At 39.8% G+C, this 19607-nt stretch overlaps 2 protein-coding genes across 5 annotated transcripts in view; both read left to right on the forward strand.

Annotated features, from left to right (window-relative positions):
- Nucleotides 1–12698, forward strand: part of LOC106889364 (PDZ and LIM domain protein 5-like) — an 87988-nt gene extending 75290 nt beyond the window's left edge. The window contains exons 4-9 of one of the 2 annotated variants that reach the window (XM_014944298.1): nucleotides 1238–1280; nucleotides 2894–2997; nucleotides 8023–8040; nucleotides 8347–8519; nucleotides 10151–10187; nucleotides 12562–12698. In XM_014944298.1, the coding sequence (XP_014799784.1) occupies nucleotides 1238–1280; nucleotides 2894–2997; nucleotides 8023–8040; nucleotides 8347–8519; nucleotides 10151–10187; nucleotides 12562–12595 (409 nt within the window). In that variant the 3' untranslated portion in view covers nucleotides 12596–12698. Of the gene's footprint in view, nucleotides 1–1237; nucleotides 1281–2893; nucleotides 2998–8022; nucleotides 8041–8346; nucleotides 8520–10150; nucleotides 10188–10844; nucleotides 11864–12561 lie in introns of those variants that run through there. The other variant, XM_014944292.1, reaches the window with a different exon arrangement.
- A 479-nt stretch (nucleotides 12699–13177) lies between these two features.
- LOC106889339 (PDZ and LIM domain protein 5-like) overlaps nucleotides 13178–19607 on the forward strand; it is a 58167-nt gene continuing 51737 nt past the window's right edge. Inside the window, exons 1-3 of one of the 3 annotated variants that reach the window (XM_014944263.1) lie at nucleotides 13178–13346; nucleotides 14152–14268; nucleotides 19243–19440. In XM_014944263.1, the coding sequence (XP_014799749.1) occupies nucleotides 13213–13346; nucleotides 14152–14268; nucleotides 19243–19440 (449 nt within the window). In that variant the 5' untranslated portion in view covers nucleotides 13178–13212. Of the gene's footprint in view, nucleotides 13347–14151; nucleotides 14269–14592; nucleotides 14879–19242; nucleotides 19441–19607 lie in introns of those variants that run through there. The other 2 variants (XM_014944279.1, XM_014944283.1) reach the window with 2 other exon arrangements.

Here is a 19607-nt window from a genome sequence, read left to right on the forward strand (position 1 = left end):
GTTGTTAATTAGACCAAATGCGCCTAATTCAGATCTAGCTCTTCATGTTTTCCTGTTAAAAATAGAAAAGTTGCTTTCTACGACAGAGGTGTTTTAAATTGTAGCCTCTGTTAGCCCACTCCAATTAGGTGAATCTCTGCCTCGCAGGCAAATTACCTTTTAGAAATGAGAATCCAGTTTGAGTTCTTCAAAACCCTATTTAGATGATTCATCAGAAATTGGGGTTGGGTGATTTCAGGCAAAGGTGATTTCAATCATGATTGCTGGTTCTTGGATTATTAAGGTGCTAGCTTTTCTAAGCAGCTACCAAATATGGTCAGAAATGTTTTGGAATGTGGCAGGAAGACACATGAAAAGATTCAAGTGTATCAGCAGCATTGTCTGCAGACAAATTGTTAATGTGTCAGATTTTTTGCTGGGTTGTTTATGGGTTTTGTTTTTTTGTTTTGTTTTGTTTTAAATGTTGTGTGTGTTTGTACTTTTGCATGTAAGTATATGCAAATCTGAAAAATACCCCCCAACCAATCAAGCAAGGTGCCTTTACCTGTAACACGTGGCCAGTTCACTTTAGCTGTAACAAAATCTGTCAATTCTTTATCATCTTCATCCTTCCCATTGTGATACTTCCTTTCCTTCCCACCACCTCATAGTAGTTTCAATGCACCCATTGTTTGGAAGAATTTTTTTTTGCCATCTACTGTGGAGTTCAAGTGACATTAACCCTATCTTTGAAGACCAAAGACTGTGCAAAAAAATTCTGCATTATTTAACTTGCTAAGTCCTTCAGAAGGATTTTTGTTGTTGTACTTCAAGGAAGCTTTCTGCTTTAAGCCTGAATAAAGTTTATGTCCTGTTTAAAATCCGGTTTGTTTGAACGGAGCTTTTGAGTTACGTGACATCGTTTCTTATGAGTGGATGGAAAACATTAAGTAAATTGGAGCTGAAATCTCCTAACTGATGATATGGTATATGAATTTATAAATGAAATAGCGCTTGATGATAGATGCTGGAGTTCCTAATGTTGTATCTGGATAATTTAATCCAGTTTGGTTTTGCCTTTTCCTTGTGTTAACAACAATGTTGTAGGTTTAACTTGAATGATTCTTATTTCCTTTAGAGGAAACAAAATGAAATATTTTATGTGTCTGTGGGTGGATGTGGTGAGTGGGAAGAGGGAAATGCCTAAACATTAAAGAACTTGGTTTTTAAGATTACGTGTATGTTTTTTCTCTTCCAGAGTGGCTTCTGTACAAAAACCCGATCTTATTAATGTACCAAAGGTATGTTCATCATCACAACCATGAAATGTAGCATGTGGCACTAACTGTTACCTTGTTGTTGATAAGCACAGTCATTCAAACTTTCCTTTTAATATAACGCACTTGTTTTCCATGTTTTACATTAAGACTATAGCAGCCCTTGAATCTTTGGGCGATTTTTTTTTTTCCCCTAACATGGAATTGAGAGACCTGTGGATAAATGATTATCCACAAAAAAAAAAAAGAAAAAAAGAATAAGTGTTATCTTCCAACATTGGAAACATTTTTTCGGAAAGATATTGCTGAAGTTTTTCCTCTGTCCCTAAGAGATAAAGAGTATTAGGGTTTTTTGGTTAGTTGGTTCCTTTTTTTTTTTTTTTTGTTAATGGGCACTGAAATCTTCCTTTGTATTTGGAAGAAGCTTATCTAAATATTAGAGTTTCACAGAATAATTCCCCTTGCTTTCCTTAGAGCCCTGGGGATTTATTTGTTCTCGAGTTCTAATGTTATGTTCTCAAGCAATAGTTTCAAACCCCCCTTTTTGGCAAGAAGGCCATTTGCAAACCTGAAAGTGCCTACAAATGGCCTTTATTTGAAAGTCCTCTCCAGCGGACGTAAATAATGTGTAGCATATTACTATTTTGCTGACTGTGACTTGAAAGGCCATAGTTTGAGAACCACCGTGTTAAAACATAGCTCCTGGGGGGGGGGGAGTGAGGTAATCAAGTTTTTTTGAGTGTTTTGGTCTGACAAGGGTATGAAGAAATTGGGGCACATTGATGGAGTGCAACTGGAAAAGTTCACTGAGTCCCAAAGCGTGGGTCTCTAATAAATGAGCCCCAGGGCTCTGGTTCTGCTCTTAAGGGCTGTAATCAACAGATCACGATGTACTGCGTGTGTGTACACATGTACACATGCATATGCTGTGTGTGTATGGGGAACGTGCATATCTCGAATTGGATTTGAGAGGTGGAATGTGGATTTTTATAAAAAGCACTGATTTTTTCCACATGAGTTACCCGGTGGGTTTTGCACTGGAGTGGTTCTTCAGTTTGCCTTGAATTTGATTTGTGGGGTGTCTGTTTTGGATATGATGAGAGGAGTTAACATCGTGGGATTTCATATTGATTGTGCATACTTGGATCATTCCTAAAATGCATGGCTCGTTTTTTTTCCATACATTTCATGGCTGCAGTCTCAGTAAAGCTTGCTGCTGTGCTGCTTGGTTTCACTCTAGGTGGGTTATCTCCACCTAGAAAGCGGTGAAACTACCTGCTGAGGAATGTGCATGCGTTTGGTGTGGTTTTGTGTGTTTCTTTTTTGTTTTTCATCTCGCATAGGGAGAACCTACAGAAGTAGTTAAGCCTGTGCCCATTGCCTCTGCTGTTGCACCCAAAGTCACTGCCACGTCGAGCGTGGCTTACAATAAGACACCGAGGCCATTTGGAGCCGTAACCACCTCCAAAGTCACCTCCATCCCATCACCATCCTCTGCCTTCACCCCGGCCCAGGTGGCGGCTGCCACCCCGGCCCCATTTGCTGCACCTGGACTGCATGTTAACGCCAAACCTAACGCTGAGCAGTGGTCACCCGTGCCCAACCCTGCTAAACCTGCAGTTAATGTCCCACGGCAGCCCGCCGCCCACAATGCCGCCCCGAGCGACGGCGCCCAGGATGTAGCTGAGGGGCCGCGACGAGGATTCAGAGAAAACCAGGGGGAGAGTAAACAGCAAAATGGGTAGGTGGGATTTTGTTTTTGCTGTGAGGGTCTTTCCTCGCAGGAAAAAAGCTGGGCTTGTTTAAGGGCTACGTAAAACACAGCTCGGAGGAGTCGTTTATCCTCAGAAGGGAATCTCTGAGGAAGTACTGGCATCTTAAAAGGGATGCTTCCAATGGCCAAAGCAGACTTTGGGTGATGATTTTTCTTGGGAGTGACACATCGGTTTAGAGAGTGTCACAGCTAAATTGAATGACCACAAAACACTTTACACGAAGGGTTGTATCACAATGTGTTCTGGACCTTACAACAAGCCCGGTATTAATTTCCATGTCCATTTCTCACTGTGTATTTTGACTCCCAATACGGTGACTGAAAGCAGCGGACTACAAAACGCTTTACACAAAGGGTTGTATCACGATGTGTTCTGGACCTTACAACAAGCCCGGTATTAATTTCCATGTCCATTTCTCACTGTGTATTTTGACTCCCAATACGGTGACTGAAAGCAGCAGGCACTCCAAAATGCAGAGCAATATGTCAAGAAGGGTCGGCGGGTGCTGTGATGGTTGGGAACGAGATGCTCTGAAGACCAATTGTGGCCCCAGCAGGTGGTGGAGAAAGGTCCCTGAGGGGAGGCAAAGGGACAGATATTGCATTACTTCTCTGCACCACACACAAGAAGCTTCAAGATGCATTATGCAGAGCGACATGTCAAGAAGGGTCAGTGAGTGCTGTGATGGTTGGGAACGAGATGCTCTGAAGACCAATTGTGGCCCCAGCAGGACTGGTGGAGAAAGGTCCCTGAAGGGAGGCAAAGGGACAGATATTGCATTACTTCTCTGCACCACACACAAGAAGCTTCAAGATGCGTTCAAGGGAGCTGATGAGGTTGAGCAGATTTTTTGCAGCATTATAATGTAAATACCTCAACTTTAAATGTTACCTTTACCCTAAAAAAGTAACACAGATTTAAAATTTGAGTCATTTTTATGTTCAAATATTTTTTTATGTTAAAGTGGGTGCCGGAGACCCAACGTTTAAGAGACTGTGAGGCTGCATAATTGGCTTATGCTATATCTGATGTAGCATCTAGACTAGTAAAAAATAGATTAGTAAATTAAACTGAGCCCAGCAGCAATCCTGGGCACTGGGACCTGCACCGCTGCCCTGTTTCAGCGGCATGCTTTTGGCTGGGGCCACCTTGGGCTCTCCCAGAAATTCCTGGGTAGGGCTTGGGAGATGCAAGCGCCTCAGGGGCTGGTTCCCACTGCCTGCTGTGCCAGGGGGAGAGGAGGAGTCCGGGCGTGAGAGGTCCCATGCCAGTTGGCCTCTGTGCCCAGTCTCAGCATCCGGCTGATTGAATTAAGTAACAAAAAGGTCAGGAGAGGAACTGTAGGTTTCTCTTCCATCTTAAGAATGTGAACGCTTTGCTTAACACCTAAAAGCTGTGGTTATTGTATCCCATCCCTCAAAGGAATGGGGCTGGAGGAGCAGGTCTAGTGCGTCTCTCTCCTCTGGTATTCGCTCAGTATATAAAGTATATGAAGAACCCTACAGAAAGATAAACATCCATATCAACTAAAATACAGAATAAATTGCAGTTTCAGTTGAGCTTCTCATGGGGGAAAAAGAAACTTCTTTAGGTACCTATTCCCTTTATATTGCAGTACGAATATTTTCCATATGTGGACTCGTATAATGCAGTCCATATGCATTTTATATCACATAGTTGTCATGGTAACTTCCAGCCCTTTCTTAAACAGCTGATGGCAGGAGTCCATGCTGCATACAAGTGGGATGAAATCGGGAGATCCCAAGGACTTGCTTGAAGCTGGTAGACTTGCTGAATACACTTTGGCAAACCATCTCTTATCTTTCTGGGAATACTCTTTTAGCAAATAACTGCATAAGGAGTATTCAGAAGCAGCAATTAGAACTGAAAAAGAAAAACAAACCCAACAAAATTAAGTCTTCTGGAAGGAAGTTCTGCAGATGTAGAGTACACTCTTGACACTCAAGAGAGGATGACTGGCTGAGCGCCATTACATGTCCCACCTTATGGATAGGGAGTGAATCATACCCACTGGAGAGTATCACAACAGACAGGTGAAGAAATCCCTGTCTTGCTGCCAGCCTTGCAGATCTAGGTTGGAAAAGCTTGAAAACATTTAGAGCTGTAGAAACCTACTTTGTTTTGCCATCCTTCTTACAGTAGTGTGTTTGAGCCATCTTAATTGCCTTGCAGTCTTAAGGCAGAAAACATAAGTAAGCAAACAAAAGCCTCTCATTATATTATATTGGTCTGCTGCTACATTACTTAGTTCTGCTTAGAAAAAAATTGCAGTTCCACAATGATGCTTAACTGTCTGCCCATTTAAAATGGAATCAGTGACATTTATGAAATATCAGAAACCTTAATCTTTCAAATAATTGATCAGCCTGAAATAAATTCCATTCCATTCTGTGTTTTGTATTATTTGTTTTCTCTCTCTCAAAAATAATAAAAAAAAAAGGCAACTGTTATCTTATTCATAGATAGCATTGCTGAGCTAATGCAATTCTTCAGACATGCACCGTGTCGTACTCAGAATTTCCTGCCTTTCTCCTGGCTCCCCTCAAACCAAATTCAGGATATAAACTATTTGTCTTCACTTCAGGATGGGGAAGGAAGTTTTGTTTCCCTTGTTTAGTCCTGGCTTAGAACGAAAGCAATTTGCCTTCATTAGGCTGAGTGCAATTATGCTTTTATCAAGACCTTCTTGCCAACTCTTGCATGAAAACGTGCCTGCTGCTTAAAACAGGTAAGATATCCACAGGTTTCACTCAGTTTAAGCTCAGCTGGACTAAATTTTTCCCTTGTAGGTTCTCTTGATGGTTGTAAGTTTGACTTACATGATACATGGCTTTACCAGAGCTTGGATCTGGAAACTCCTGTAATATTTCAAGAAGTAAAGAATGTATTAACACATCAAATACTTTTTTTTTCTTCCCTTGCAGATAACAACAGTGACAAAGTTAGTATCAACAGCACTGGAACTGAGTTATGGTTATTTTTCCTGTTGGAACAACCAGCATGTATTCTTGTTTTGCAAAATTATAGCTCTTACAGAGCTTTATATTTAAATTTTGCAAAACAGCTTCAGCTTTTCTTAGTAACTTCTTACTGTAGTAAATGGTTTTGTCTGCATTGGACATGATGTGGTTTTGCTTTTCACTGTGTTACATTTTGCAGCTTTTTTTTTTTTTTTATTCCAGAAAACATTTTCATGATGTTGGTGTGTATTGATAAATTCTTGGTCCACCTATGACTTATTGATGTTGGTAATTCAACTAGTAAATTTTGAAATACAGTGTAGATGCAAAAATGGTTTGAGGACTACGGAATGAAGGGCCGGATACTGAATTAAAACAAACAAACAAAAAAGAATAACATCCATATACTGTGATTTGTACATATTAGGGATGATAAATATGATTGAGGCTTTATTGGCTTGTCTCTTTCTCCCCTTGCCTCAGGGTGGAGTTAAGGGAGAGCCTGTCTCATTGCCTTTTCCTTTGTCTCTGGCACCACCTTGTTGCCTCAGCGAGTCATTACTAGTAAACTCTTAAGCCTTAAAAAAGGATCCACAAGAGAAGTCAGCAGGATATCTTGTTTATAATACCACTTTCAACAAATGCGAAAGACTGCTTATTTCACTGTGGTAGTTACTAGAACGCAGTCAACTGCATGTAAATAATTACATTTCCATGTAGTTCCACACCTTTAATCACTGCTTTGATTTTCAGATTTTATTTTTGCTATTAACTGCTTTGATGCTTTACTTCATTATTTTTTTTTCTCTATACTTCTTGTACTCCATCTTGGGAATTCCACTGTCTTTTCTGTACCTCTCCCTCTTTTAGTAACTTTGCTATGTGATACATGTACTTCACTAATATTGTGTGTCAATAAATTCAGTCTTTTGGTATAATTTCGTATGATAACTTTCACATCAGTCTTTCAAGCATTAAATATACTTTTAAGCTTGAGTATTTACTAATGCATTCCATTGAACGGGCCTAATTCTTACTTGTTGACAATTAATGTTTCCTATCATTCTTGTTCATATTTTCCACCTTTCTTCACCAGAAGTACTTTGGACATTAGAAGTGAAGTGGGGAAGTAGTGGCAAAAATAAAAATTACTTCTAATTTTTTTGTTTGTTTGGGTTTTTTTTTGTTTGTTTTTTATTTTTCTTAATTAGAATTCTTATGTCTTAGGAGCTAGTTTTGCACAGTTAATCTGCAAATCCTGTAAAAATAAATGTACATTTAAAGGGTATAAAAGATTAATGCTTTGGGATAACAAATGCAGACTTGAGGAGTAACATATATATAGTATGAATCTTCTGTTACCTTTTCCTAAACTGATCAGTGCTATTACATGTTCTTTACATCAGTTACTCAAAGCAAAGCTTTTAATCCTGTATTCTCTCTAAGCCTGCTAGTGCAGGGATTGATAACAGCGTGTAGGTTACTGCAGGGATCGTTTCCCCATGAAATGATCGTCCCACTTTTTTGACTTTCAGAGAGGGTATCAAGCATCAGTATCTCCACGTTATTCTCCAGAACATCGCTACTTAGGGTTTCACATGGCCTGGTTCTAATCCAGGCTTTGCCAAACGCAAAAGGCTTGGCATGTACCAGGTGGCCCTTGCACACGTCTGGTGCTTTGCCTCTTGTGAAACAAGGGGAGAATTTGTTGAGGGGCACATGATCCAAACTAAGTAGACTACCCTGCTTTACCAAAACAAATTCCACTATCATCCCTGTAAGGAAATAGCTGTGATTTTAATTTAAGTATGAGAGTTCTGTGCTGCCATTTTGGTAGTAGAATATCACTATTAATTGGATTTTGGTGCCCTTTCCCACAAAATTAATTCAATAGAATGATTAGCTGCACTTCTGTTTCAACTTTCTGACTTTCTTTTCTTTTTCTCCTTCTCTTTCTCCTGTTTATGCTGGGAAAACTTCCTCTTGCTGTCTTGCTCTGTCACCTCCAAGGAAAACCCCACCTAAACGGTAAAGGTTTAAACATGCACTGTCTTGATAATACTGTCTCTTACTGTCTCAAATGTTCCAGCAGTGAAACAAGGAAAAATATTTCAGTTGGGTTAGAGTAATTATGAAGCTGTGTTTGGTTCAGAGAACTGAACCTGTGTTCAGGTGTGCCTGTGGGGCTCACTGCTGCACATCTGCATCCAAAAGCAGAAGGTGCCTTTAAATGCTGTGAAAAGTCACAGTTTTGCCCGTGTCTTTGTAGCTACCCCGGCCAAGGCGGTCTCTAAAGCTTTTTTTCCTCTCTGCTTTCTCCTCTCCTTGCCGCAGCCCTCCACGGAAGCACATTGTGGATACCTACACAGAGTTTTACCACACCCCCACCCACAGCGATGCCAGCAAGAAGCGGCTGATCGAAGACACCGAAGATTGGCATCCCCGGACAGGCACCACCCAGTCCCGCTCGTTCCGCATCCTTGCCCAAATCACCGGCACCGATCACAGTAAGTAGTTTGGCTTAAACGAAATAAAAGTCATGTCCTTGGACAAATAGCTGTTTTTTAAAGTTGGGGGTGAACAGTAAAAGGGTTCAGTCACATCTCTTGCGTTTCCCCTCTCGGATAATAAATCCAGCAGGCAGAATTTTGATGACGGTTGGACAAGATGATCTTTAAGGTCCCTTCCAATCTAGAAGATTCTGTGATTCTGTGAAAGAAAAAAGTTTGAGAAGGCTATAGTAGGAAAATATTTTTGTAAAACTCCTGCAATAGCTGAATAGCTCAGGACATATACATTACTGAACATTATTCCCGATTGAGCTGAATGTTGATACATTCTAGATAAATCTTAACATTTCCATTTCTACTGCCAAAGACATTGGCATTTATGTTGTTATTTCTTTCCCCTCCTGTGTCACCAAAATGGTGACATTCCTGTGCAAATTTATTGGTCCAGAAAAATTAAGGTGCTTTCAGGCACATAGAAAATCCTCAGCAGTCATACAGAGCTGTGTGACCTGCAATGATTTAACCAATCAGAAGGATAAATCCATAGTTCCTCAGTTTTTTTCCCAGGTCACGTTTCCATCCCCTGATTGTGCTATGGTGGGATTACACGTATTGTGGACTGGAACAGATGCTACAGATGAGGTTGCTCCCAGTCATATAATTTTATGATAAAACTTCAATTTTGCATCACGCTCTCAGTTACAATTCATTGGCTGAGATCTGTAATATTGTGTTAAAGCCGTCAGAAATGCCATCAGGAGATCTGAGCTCAGTCATATTCAGATGGGGGCAGTTAATTTAGAGGTGGTTGTTTCATTTTTCTGCTTTTCACAGCTAGTGCTACATTAAAGAAGGCAGCGAGGTTAATCTAACGCCCTCCCCAGGGGCAGATTTGATTAAATCAACTATTAGTTCCGTGGCAGAATTACTGCAGAAACCAATGATGACACCTCCCTAAATAAAGATGATTGTCCATGTGTGATAAATAGTCTGAACTTGGACAGTTACCTGATTGTTTTGTGGTCCTATGCTGCGCTAGTCTGGGATCATTGTCTATCTTTAGATTCTCTCCTTTAATCCTTCTTAGGGCAGAATATGAGACCTGAACATCAAATAACATGTCATCTAGTACTGATGAGTTAATTATATTGACAAATACTATTAGAAGGTGACTGCAACGAGATTTGCCAAACCTAAAATCAGGGCTGGGAATTTACACTACCCCATGTGCAGTCCTCTAGCCACCTCGATGGGTCAGAGCTTGGCTGCAAACAGATGCTTGGATTAACACCTGATATAAACCCACTGGATGTTCGTCCAAAAGAAATGCCTCCTAACCACCATTCATCTTCTCTGCCTCAACTCACCTTTCTCAATGACAATGTGGAGAGTGGGCCAAGGGAAAGGGCAGAGGCCAGCAGAGCCGCCTTTCAGCAGTCCTGCTGGCAAAGGGGCTCTTGAAGTTTATAGACATATCCCATTTCCATTGGGGCATATTTAGAATCGAGGAGTCCTAACGAGCCTTGTTGTAATTTCCTGCTGTGGTGGATGCATTGGCACAGAGGAGAAATTCAATATACAGTCATGCAGTGCCTTTGAAAATAAAAAAAAATCTGGTTTTTTTGCAGTGAAAGAACCGGAACATGAACCTGCAAAGAAGACTAAGTGAGTTGATGTTTTATACTTTTATCACTTTAATAGCTTGCATGTCTTAATTCTTAACTGACAGTGTTTGGTGCGTTTGTGTGACATCTGGGTGTTTTTAAAATGCGGCTTCTTTTTTTGCCTTCTACTTCAGCATGTAAAAATCAAGATCTTTTTCTGCATAGATACTGGACCTTTTAAAATCTGTTGGTGCAGTCCAGTATTAATGTTTGTGCAGGAGTTTGAGATTTTCCATAAACTTGGACTGATTTGGTTTTCTGTGCGAGGTCAGCTTGTCGACATGTTTTCCTGTTCCTAAATCTAACCAGGCATTTTTTTGATATGCGAGTGTGGATCAGATTGCAAGGCATAGCTGGGAAGTATTATTGTTCTGGACTGCTAATGAGGGTTAGTGCTCTCCTTGCTTTGGGATAAGCGTTCTTCAAAAAGAGGGTCCAACCAGTGGCTAAATCCAACGCTTCCTGCAGTCAGTGGGAGTTTTTCTACTGACTTTGCATAACACTGGCTCCAGTTTTTGACAGAGAGAAAGGCAAAGTGTGGGTAGGAATAGTGCATGGAGATTGCATGCTCGTTTGTGAAACTGCTTAAGATAAACTTTCTTTCTTTCTTTCTTTCTTTCTTCCTCTCTTATTTTTCTTCTATCGCTTCTTTCCACAGGGAAAAGGTTCCCATCCACGTCTTTAGCCCCAAATATACAAAATTACGTGACTGGCACCATGAAGTCTCAGCACGTGTTCTTAATGTCCAGTGATTTTACCCAAGTTGCAAAAGCAAAATACAAACACTTCCTTCCTTTCTTCTTTTCCATCTGCTTTGCAAAAAAAAAAAAAAAAAAAGAAAAGAAAAAAGAAAACATTTCACTAGCCTTACTGCAAGAGAAATTCTAGCCTTTTCTATACTTTTCTAACGCTTTCCTACTGATATGTAAAAAATAAGATGAAAATGTTTTTGTGCTAATCACTAGTTGACAAAAAAAAAAAAGGATTTAAAACAGAACAACTTGGGTTGACTGAATCTCCCAAAATGGGCGAGGAGATGGCTGTTGCAGTTCTTTTTTTTGCCTTAAAGGAGTCATTTGCATTGCTGAGTTTGATGTAGGTTCTTAGAAAGCAGAAAATTATTAACAAAAGAATAAGAAATTGTATTACTTTGATTTTGGGGCTGGGGGAAGAAGACAAAGAGGGACTGTATGCACTTATTTCAAATTATTGTACTTACCAAGATGATTATCTTGGATTTCACTAGAGTTCCAGCAGGTCAATTTTAGAGTGGTTGTAAATGTTTTACAAAGTAGAGCAAGAAGGCAGACTGCTTTTGAGCAAATAAAACATAAATAAAAAAAAAAATGTTCTGATGTTGCGAATCAAAGTGCGAGCTCAATATAAAGATGCTGCTGCTTAAGCCAGAAATATGTTCATATTGTGGAAAATGTAGGAAAAATTGAGCACAATGTTGCTGTGTACCTGTAAGAGCTTCAATGCATCCTCTAACCAGAACAAGATAAGACAGTAGTATTTATTTATTACAGAATGAAGCTCATAGACTTTCTTGTGTTTATAAAAGCTTCGTGGCCCTATGGTTCTCCTGTAAAATAATGTATTATAGTAGCTACACATTCATTAATTTATGCTTTCTGAAGCTTGAAGAGTATTTTAATAAAAGTTGCTTTTATCTTAGCTCTGTCTGTTTTTCTTTTGAGTCTCTCTGACTCCTGGAGTAGTCTTCTCATCCAACGGAGCTGTAATTTCATTGCACCTTCACAGATTATAGTAAAAGAAACAGTTATATCCCTGTTGTGTTGTAGAAACAACCAGAATTGTGCAAAACTATCACAGTAGCGGAGTTTCTGGTCGTGTTAGAAATGGCGTATGTGTAGTGTTGTCAAAATTGACACGAGATTTACAGAGATCATAAAAAGATTGACCCTTTGGGGGGTCTGCAGGAGTAAGAATTGTACTGAGTGAAGCTTGCTCTCAGCTTTTGCAATGCTATACTGAGAGTGAAACTTGCTCTCAGCTTTTGCAATGCTATACTGAATCAGAGAAGTTTCAAATCTTCAAGGGTGAATTGTGAAGCACATATAAAAGCCCAGTCCTTCATAATTGCTTAATGAGAACCATTGCAATTGGCTCATAGTTTGTGCTGCTGACCTACATGCTTTTCGGATGGAATTGGTCCTGTGAACAGATTGATGTCCACTGCAAATGATGCTACAGGCTTGGGGGAGTGTTGGGCTTTTTTGTTGCACAACTTGGAAAATTGCAAGGAATTCAAGGACCTTCGGAAGCATTTTAAGCTTGCGTTTCCTTTTCAGATGGTTTATACTGCTATACGGTACAGCAGTGGCTTATAGTATTTGTCATTTTATCTTTAGGAAAAGCCAAACAGAAAATGGAGATATCAGGTAATAGCCAAGTTATCTAACACTAACCATCACCGATGTGGATGCTTAACAATGCACAGCATAAAGTACAATTAAATTTGCACTGGTAACGATGGACCAAGTCATATCACATCTTACACACCTTTTGGGTTAACTCTTTAGGGACAGTAGGGGAAAATATTCCCTTTAATAATTTCACTAAAGACTGTTTGGAAGAGAAGTGCCAATTAGTTTGATCCCCTGCCATCGCGTGACTCGGTAGTGAGAACTGGTACTAAACCAAGTGTGTTACTGAGTGCACATACACCACGACATAACAGTTTGATAGAATACTGTGTATTAAAGTAGGAACGTGCAGTAGTGTGTTAAAATTGTTTTGCTGGGTTCTAATTCTGCAGCGCCCTATTTCTAAGTATGTTTTAGATACTCATTTTTAACCATCTCCTTTTGAGCAGCCAGCTACAGGTTTGGTTTTGGCCTTAAGTTCTGTAGTCAATTCATTGAGAGTGAAGATACGTCTGGATTTTCCAGATTTATAGTTTAGCCAATCCGTAGCCACTGGGAAACATTTGCCCTACTGTCGGTCATTCCTGAAATAATGCTTTTATTTTTCCCTCCCCATGTCATAAATATCTGTAAAGCATGCCTGCAGATCTACCTAATGGAGCAGGAGCCCAGGATACCTGTATTAATCTGAATAAAAACTTGGTAGCTGCCCAGACTTTGGAGATGCCAGCTGTACCAGAACTTCCATCCACACCTTTACCACCTACGAGGTCTGCTCCCCGGTCACTCCTAAGTCTGTTCAGTAATTTTCAGCACTTAAGGCTCACAGCTTTATTAAGATACTTAATTCCGCATGCTTATATACAGAGATACAAATATCTATAGATACATGTATATAAAAGGCAGCAATGCCTACTCCTGTGGCTAACAGTCTGATCAAAACTTGTGGTTGTGATTGCTCTCTACCTCATAGTTTGCTTTTATTTTTGTGTTCTAGTGAGATGTCTGACAAGTGCTTTTCTTCAAGTAGTGGCTTTTAAAACAACATTTTATTGATTTATTTATTTTTCCTATCACAACTGAAAAAAAGTAAAGGCTATAAAAAAATGTTGAGTAATATATAGACTAACCTTCACAAAACTAGCACCCTAAAAAAGTTGCAGCAAAAAGTGTATAAAACTTTGGGAGTGAATCTCACTAGCACTTGTGTCTGTTTCTTTTCCGGGATTTTCTAAAAGTTTTCCATCACATACTATAATACTAAATATATGTGTCCCATCTTTGTAAATGTAAAATACTTCATGACTTTCTGAGTTTATAAGCAGCAGGACACTTCTCAACCTTTACTAAAAGTGTGACACTTCCTAAGTGTATTGTGACTCGTTTTATCCCCCTATTTGTATTTTGCTATAAAATCCATATTTGGGTTTTGGTTCTTTTTTTTTTTTTCATTTTTTTTTCCCCCTATTTACTAACACTTTCATGCACCGTGGCTTCTGTTCAGCACACTATTTTAAGGTGGATTAAAAATCTTTCTCTGTGTGTCTCTATTTGGTTTTATTACTGTGAATGTAGTGAAAATGGTGCTAGACCCGAACCTGCAGCCGCTCTTTTCCCGATAGCAGAGTCCTCCCCTGGCAGTGTCCCCTCTCCCAGCCTTGCTGAACACATCACTGCAGCAGCTCCTGGGAGGTAAATCATTCGGAGAGGGTTTTGATTCAGTTAATGCTCTATCTAGATGTTGTTCTAGCCTAGATTTGTCTGTCTTGGAGGAGAGAGGGTTGTCTGTCTTTCACTTAAAATAAATTTATTAATCAGCCGTGACTAGGGATTTTCCTGGAAACGGTAGGAGAGGGAAGGAGAAGAGAAATTAAATTCATGCACAGTGGCTTCTGTTCAGCACACTGGTTTAAGGTGGATTAAAAATTTTTCTCTGTGTGTCTCTATTTGGTTTTATTACTGTGAATGTAGTGAAAATGGTGCTAGACATTTTATCGCCCTATTTGTATTTTGCTATACACTCTATATTTGGGTTTTGGTTCTTTTTTGGTTTGGTTTGGTTTTTTTTTTTTCCCTATTTACTAACACTTTCATGCACAGTGGCTTCTGTTCAGCACACTGGTTTAAGGTGGATTAAAAATTTTTCTCTGTGTGTCTCTATTTGGTTTTATTACTGTGAATGTAGTGAAAATGGTGCTAGACCCGAACCTGCAGCCGCTCTTTTCCCGATAGCAGAGTCCTCCCCTGGCAGTGTCCCCTCTCCCAGCCTTGCTGAACACATCACTGCAGCAGCTCCTGGGAGGTAAATCATTCAGAGAGGTTTTTGATTCAGTTAATGCTCTATCTAGATGTTGTTCTAGCCTAGATTTGTCTGTCTTGGAGGAGAGAGGGTTGTCTGTCTTTCACTTAAATTTATTAATCAGTCGTGACTAGGGATTTTCCTGGAAACAGTAGGAGAGGGAAGGAGAAGAGAAATTAAATAAAGCTGAGCAGATTCATGAGCTGTCTCATGGACAACAGTTAAAATAAGACAAAATGTTTAGCATGTGTTGGTACGTTGTCAGTGGGTGTCCACCCTGTCACTCAGATGGAGTGACTTTTCAGTGGTCTCAACAACTCAAATGAATTCAGGTTTCTTCAACACACGGCAAAGTGCCTTTAAAAATATGACAAAAATTTTTTAAGAAGTGGATTATTTAGTTCATAACACTGTGCTGTGTTGTGATGCAATCAAAGACCACCAGATAAATATCTGGCAAATTTCCTGTCATTGGCCTTGGGTAACTTCATGGGCACTTATCTTGACCGATTATTGATGTTTTGGAGGTCATCTATGGGTACTAGACAGTGACGGTAGTTTGGAGGGTTAAGATGCTATTAGTGAATAACATTTTTTAATGGTTTGTGTTTCATGATGCAGGAGTGTTTTTTAATTCCAGGTAGCTAGTGTTCATTACACATGCACAAGCACAAAGTTATAACACAAAACAAAGTTGCTCCTTTAAAAATGAGAATTGAATGGACAGTCCTGGTCCTGCCAGGCCCCTAGACAAAGACTTGTCCTTGTGAAAAGCACACAGGAATATGCTATTGCCATACTTGTGTGGGCATTCTGCAACTGGAAATCGAATCCAAAGATTTGGGATTGACAGTTTCCCCTTTAAAACAATAGTCTCAAGCAGCTGAGAAAGATGAGGCGAAACCTCACTGCTGAATATGGCAAGTCTTTTTTATTGGGAGTGTCTTTTGAAAGTTTTTTTTTTTTGATGTCTGGGAGAAAAAGGTACTTTCATGAGCTAAAATGGGACTAGTCAGGAAGGGATGGTGTGTGATGACAGAGGTTTGCTTGGACAGCAGGACAGTACCTTCATGGTAGCATTTGGCTTGAGTGAACACAGGAAAGAAGATTTGGTTGTCATGGTTTCAGCAGCATGTTCTCTTAAATCCAAGGAAGCAGATGGGGTGAGTAGCCATACTTGTGTGGGCTTCCTGCAACTGGAAATCGAATACAAAGATTGGGATTGACAGTTTCCCCTTTAAAACAATAGTCTCAACCAGCTGAGAAAGATGAGGCAAAACCTCACTGCTGAATATGTCAAGTATTTTTTATGGGGAATGTTTTTTGAAAGCTTTTTTTTTTGATGTCTGGGAGAAAAAGGTACTTTCATGAGCTAAAATGGGACTAGTCAGGAAGGGATGATGTGTGATGACAGAGGTTTGCTTGGACAGCAGGACAGTACCTTCATGGTAGCATTTGGCTTGAGTGAACACAGGAAAGAAGATTTGGTTGTCATGGTTTCAGCAGCACGTTCTCTTAAATCCAAGGAAGCAGATGGGGTGAGTAGTTTTGAGTCACCAAAGAGGAAAAATGCACACAGAAATTGTATGGCAATATTCATGGTGGTAGGGTTTGTTTGGGGTTTTTTTGTTTGGTTGGTTTTATTAAGCAGAAAACCTAGGAGGAACAAGGCAGGGGGAAAAGTACTGCTTCCATAATTAACTTTCATGTTTACCAATGAATATCTAGTATGATTACACCTACTGAGCTGCAGATGCCTTGCAGATACAGCTGCAACTACTGTGTTTGGAGTACAGAGGAGTTCCTTATAAATCCTAGCTCTGGATCTGTGTCCGGGGAAAGGAAATTTCAATCTTCTCTCACTCAAGACCTGTGGCTCTAAGTTCATTATTGGCAAAATTAACCTAGCAAGAGAGCAGCTTTAAAATGAGCCATGGGAAATTGGAAAGGACAGCTACGTTTGTGGTGGTTCAGGATGAGATTTGACATATTTGTACAAATAGTCAAAAAAGCAGATCATAAGTATTTTCTGCTCAAGAAGGGCAGAAATCTGAGCAGCTTCTGCAGAGCTGTAGAAGGGAAGGATTAGCATTGAGTGTGGGAAGGAGAACATAAATTATTTGACAAAGCTATGTAGTCTTGATTCTCTCCTGAAATGAGACGTAATCATTGTAGCAACTATATTTGGGTTTTATGTTTTATTACTGAGACAATATCCCTGCTTTTATAACACTCTTTTGGGTGGGGGATACACCCAAAGCTGATCTCCAAACCCCCTTTTTTTATGAAATGGCAGCTGTCAGAAATCTGTGTGGAGCAATTGGTGCATGCCATGTTAGGCTGTGAGTAGAAGTGGGCCATCCAAAGGTCAGTAGACTTGCTTTTGCCACTAAAGCCTCGCATTTGTTGTTGATGGCTGGCATAGGTCTTTGTTTTCCTAATGGGCTCCGTGTTTTCTTGGCTGGAGCTCTGTGATTTGTACCACCTACTACTGAGCCACCAAGGAGGAGAAAGAACTTGCTGTGAAATGTATGAAGGATCTGGCTTTGATTACTGGATTAGAGTTAGGTTCGCTGCTTTTAAGGCAGACTTCATAATATAAACCATAATGCTTTTTTATTGTAGTTCTAGTTCTTTATTGAAAGCCTAAACTAGTCATATGGCAATGTAGCCAACTACTGTAATTTATAGTGTATTATTACTTAATTTCATATATGCAATGTCCTCCTATAACTTTAACAGCAAAGTAGTTAAAAGCAATTACAGCCTTTCCAGAAAGTTGCAAAAAGTCATCTTAAAAAGTCATCCTGGCAACTTTAAACCGTGTAAGCCACAGAATCTGGCACTTCCTGAGAAATATATAACTAATATAAAGCAGATCCAGTGCCAGCAAGTATTCAGATTGCTCATTTATATACATGCTTTTTAGAGTCATACAGACCTACTTTTATCTTTTTTTAATGGAGTTATTGCTGATAGTCATAAATTCAAAGGCTTTGTATTAAATAGCAGGTACCGATCCTGATTGTTGTTGTGCACTTTCTGATTAGTGGACAGCCAAGAATATTCTCTGCAGAAATTGTGATCTCTGAGAGAGTAATTTCCTACTCCTTTTCTAGCTACTGCCAAAGCAAGTATAAATTCAAAGGCTTTGTATTAAATAGCAGGTACCGATCCTGATTGTTGTTGTGCACTTTCTGATTAGTGGACAGCCAAGAATATTCTCTGCAGAAATTGTGATCTCCGAGAGTAATTTCTTACTCCTTTTCTAGCTACTGCCAAAGCAAGTGAAAAATGGCAATGCAATGAGTATGTACCTATGAATAAGATTTGGAGTCAGCTTGCTCTCCCTTTGGAGCATATACCCAATGTGATTTATTCCTGTTCTCCTCGCCTTCTTCAAGGCCTTTTTTATGTCTTTTAAAGCATCTTTACAAAGCTGCTGTATGAAGATTTGGAGAACTTGAGGGCAACTCCAGGAAAGGATATAATGTCTCTGCATACCCCTGTTTTGTCATGAATTGTTGTAACTGCTGCTGTACTCTCCTCAACTCAGCCAGATCTCCTTTTTGGCAGGGTTGACGTTTTTGGCAGGGTTGACGTTTCTACATCAGTTTTCCTAAACAGCTTCCCTTGGTTGTAGTCATCATGCAAAAGGGAACTTGAGAAGACAGGAGCTGCTCATTTAATTGGTCAATGAGCATCAGGCTGGGGAAAACAGGAGGCCTCAGACTGACCAAAATAAAACTGACAGATCTTTTATGATGGCCTTGGTTTAGTGACAAGCAAGAGGAAGTAAGATATGGGAGGAAAAAATATTGCGGTCCTGTGGTGAATGCTACTTGTCCTTCTGCTTTGTTTTACTTCAGAGAACTTTTGTTTGAGAATCCTTTGGAAGCCTTACCTCAGTGCACACCTTATCCCTCTGCAATTGTTCAGGTTTTGAATACCAGCAGCCAAGTAGCCACAGTGTTTAAAGTGCCATCTACTTACATTAGGTAGAGTTTCCAACTTACTGGTTGTGCTCTCATTCAAGTTTGTTGTCTATGTTTTGAGTAACTACTGTAAACCACCCAAATAGTTTAGGTTTGTGGTTAAAAAAGCCTGGTTCTAAGCTCTCAAGCTTCAGCTCTAAAAACGCCCCAAAGAACCAGGTTCAGCATGGTCTGATTCCTAGGGGATGTGTATTTGGTTTCTAGGGAATTAAAAAAAGCCCTCACGTGCTACTCACTTGTTCTTCTTGTGAAAGATGCGAGAACACCAGCTAGAAAGAGTTCTCCATTACTGTCTGGTATTTGTAATAAAAAGAGAAATTTCTTCTCTGTATGTTGTCTCGTGAAATTACTTGTGAAATTAACGTCAACTAGGAAAATAACAACTGCGCAGTTGCCTGCTCCAGATGCAGCAAGCTTTTTGACAGCTGATAAAGCACGTCTTCTGCCCCTGATGTGCGCTGTGGCCACGCAGACCCCCGAGTTCCCCCTGCCCACCGCCGAGGCCCAGTGGCCACCTTCAGCAGTTCCACTGGTGGAAACAGCCCTCGGGCTGCCTCTTGTTCCTGCCAGGTACACCCGAGCCAGCTGCCTTAAAAAGACACGATGGAAAAATAGAATTTTATGTATTAGTTCATCTGATTTTTTTTTTTTTTTTTTTTTTTTTTTTTTAAAAAAAAAAAAAAAAAAAAAAAAAAAAAAAAAAAAAAAAAAAAAGTTCTAGGAAAAATATTAAACCC

Source organism: Calidris pugnax, unplaced genomic scaffold, assembly GCF_001431845.1.
Source record: "Calidris pugnax isolate Ruff unplaced genomic scaffold, ASM143184v1 scaffold15, whole genome shotgun sequence".
NCBI lineage: Eukaryota > Metazoa > Chordata > Aves > Charadriiformes > Scolopacidae > Calidris > Calidris pugnax.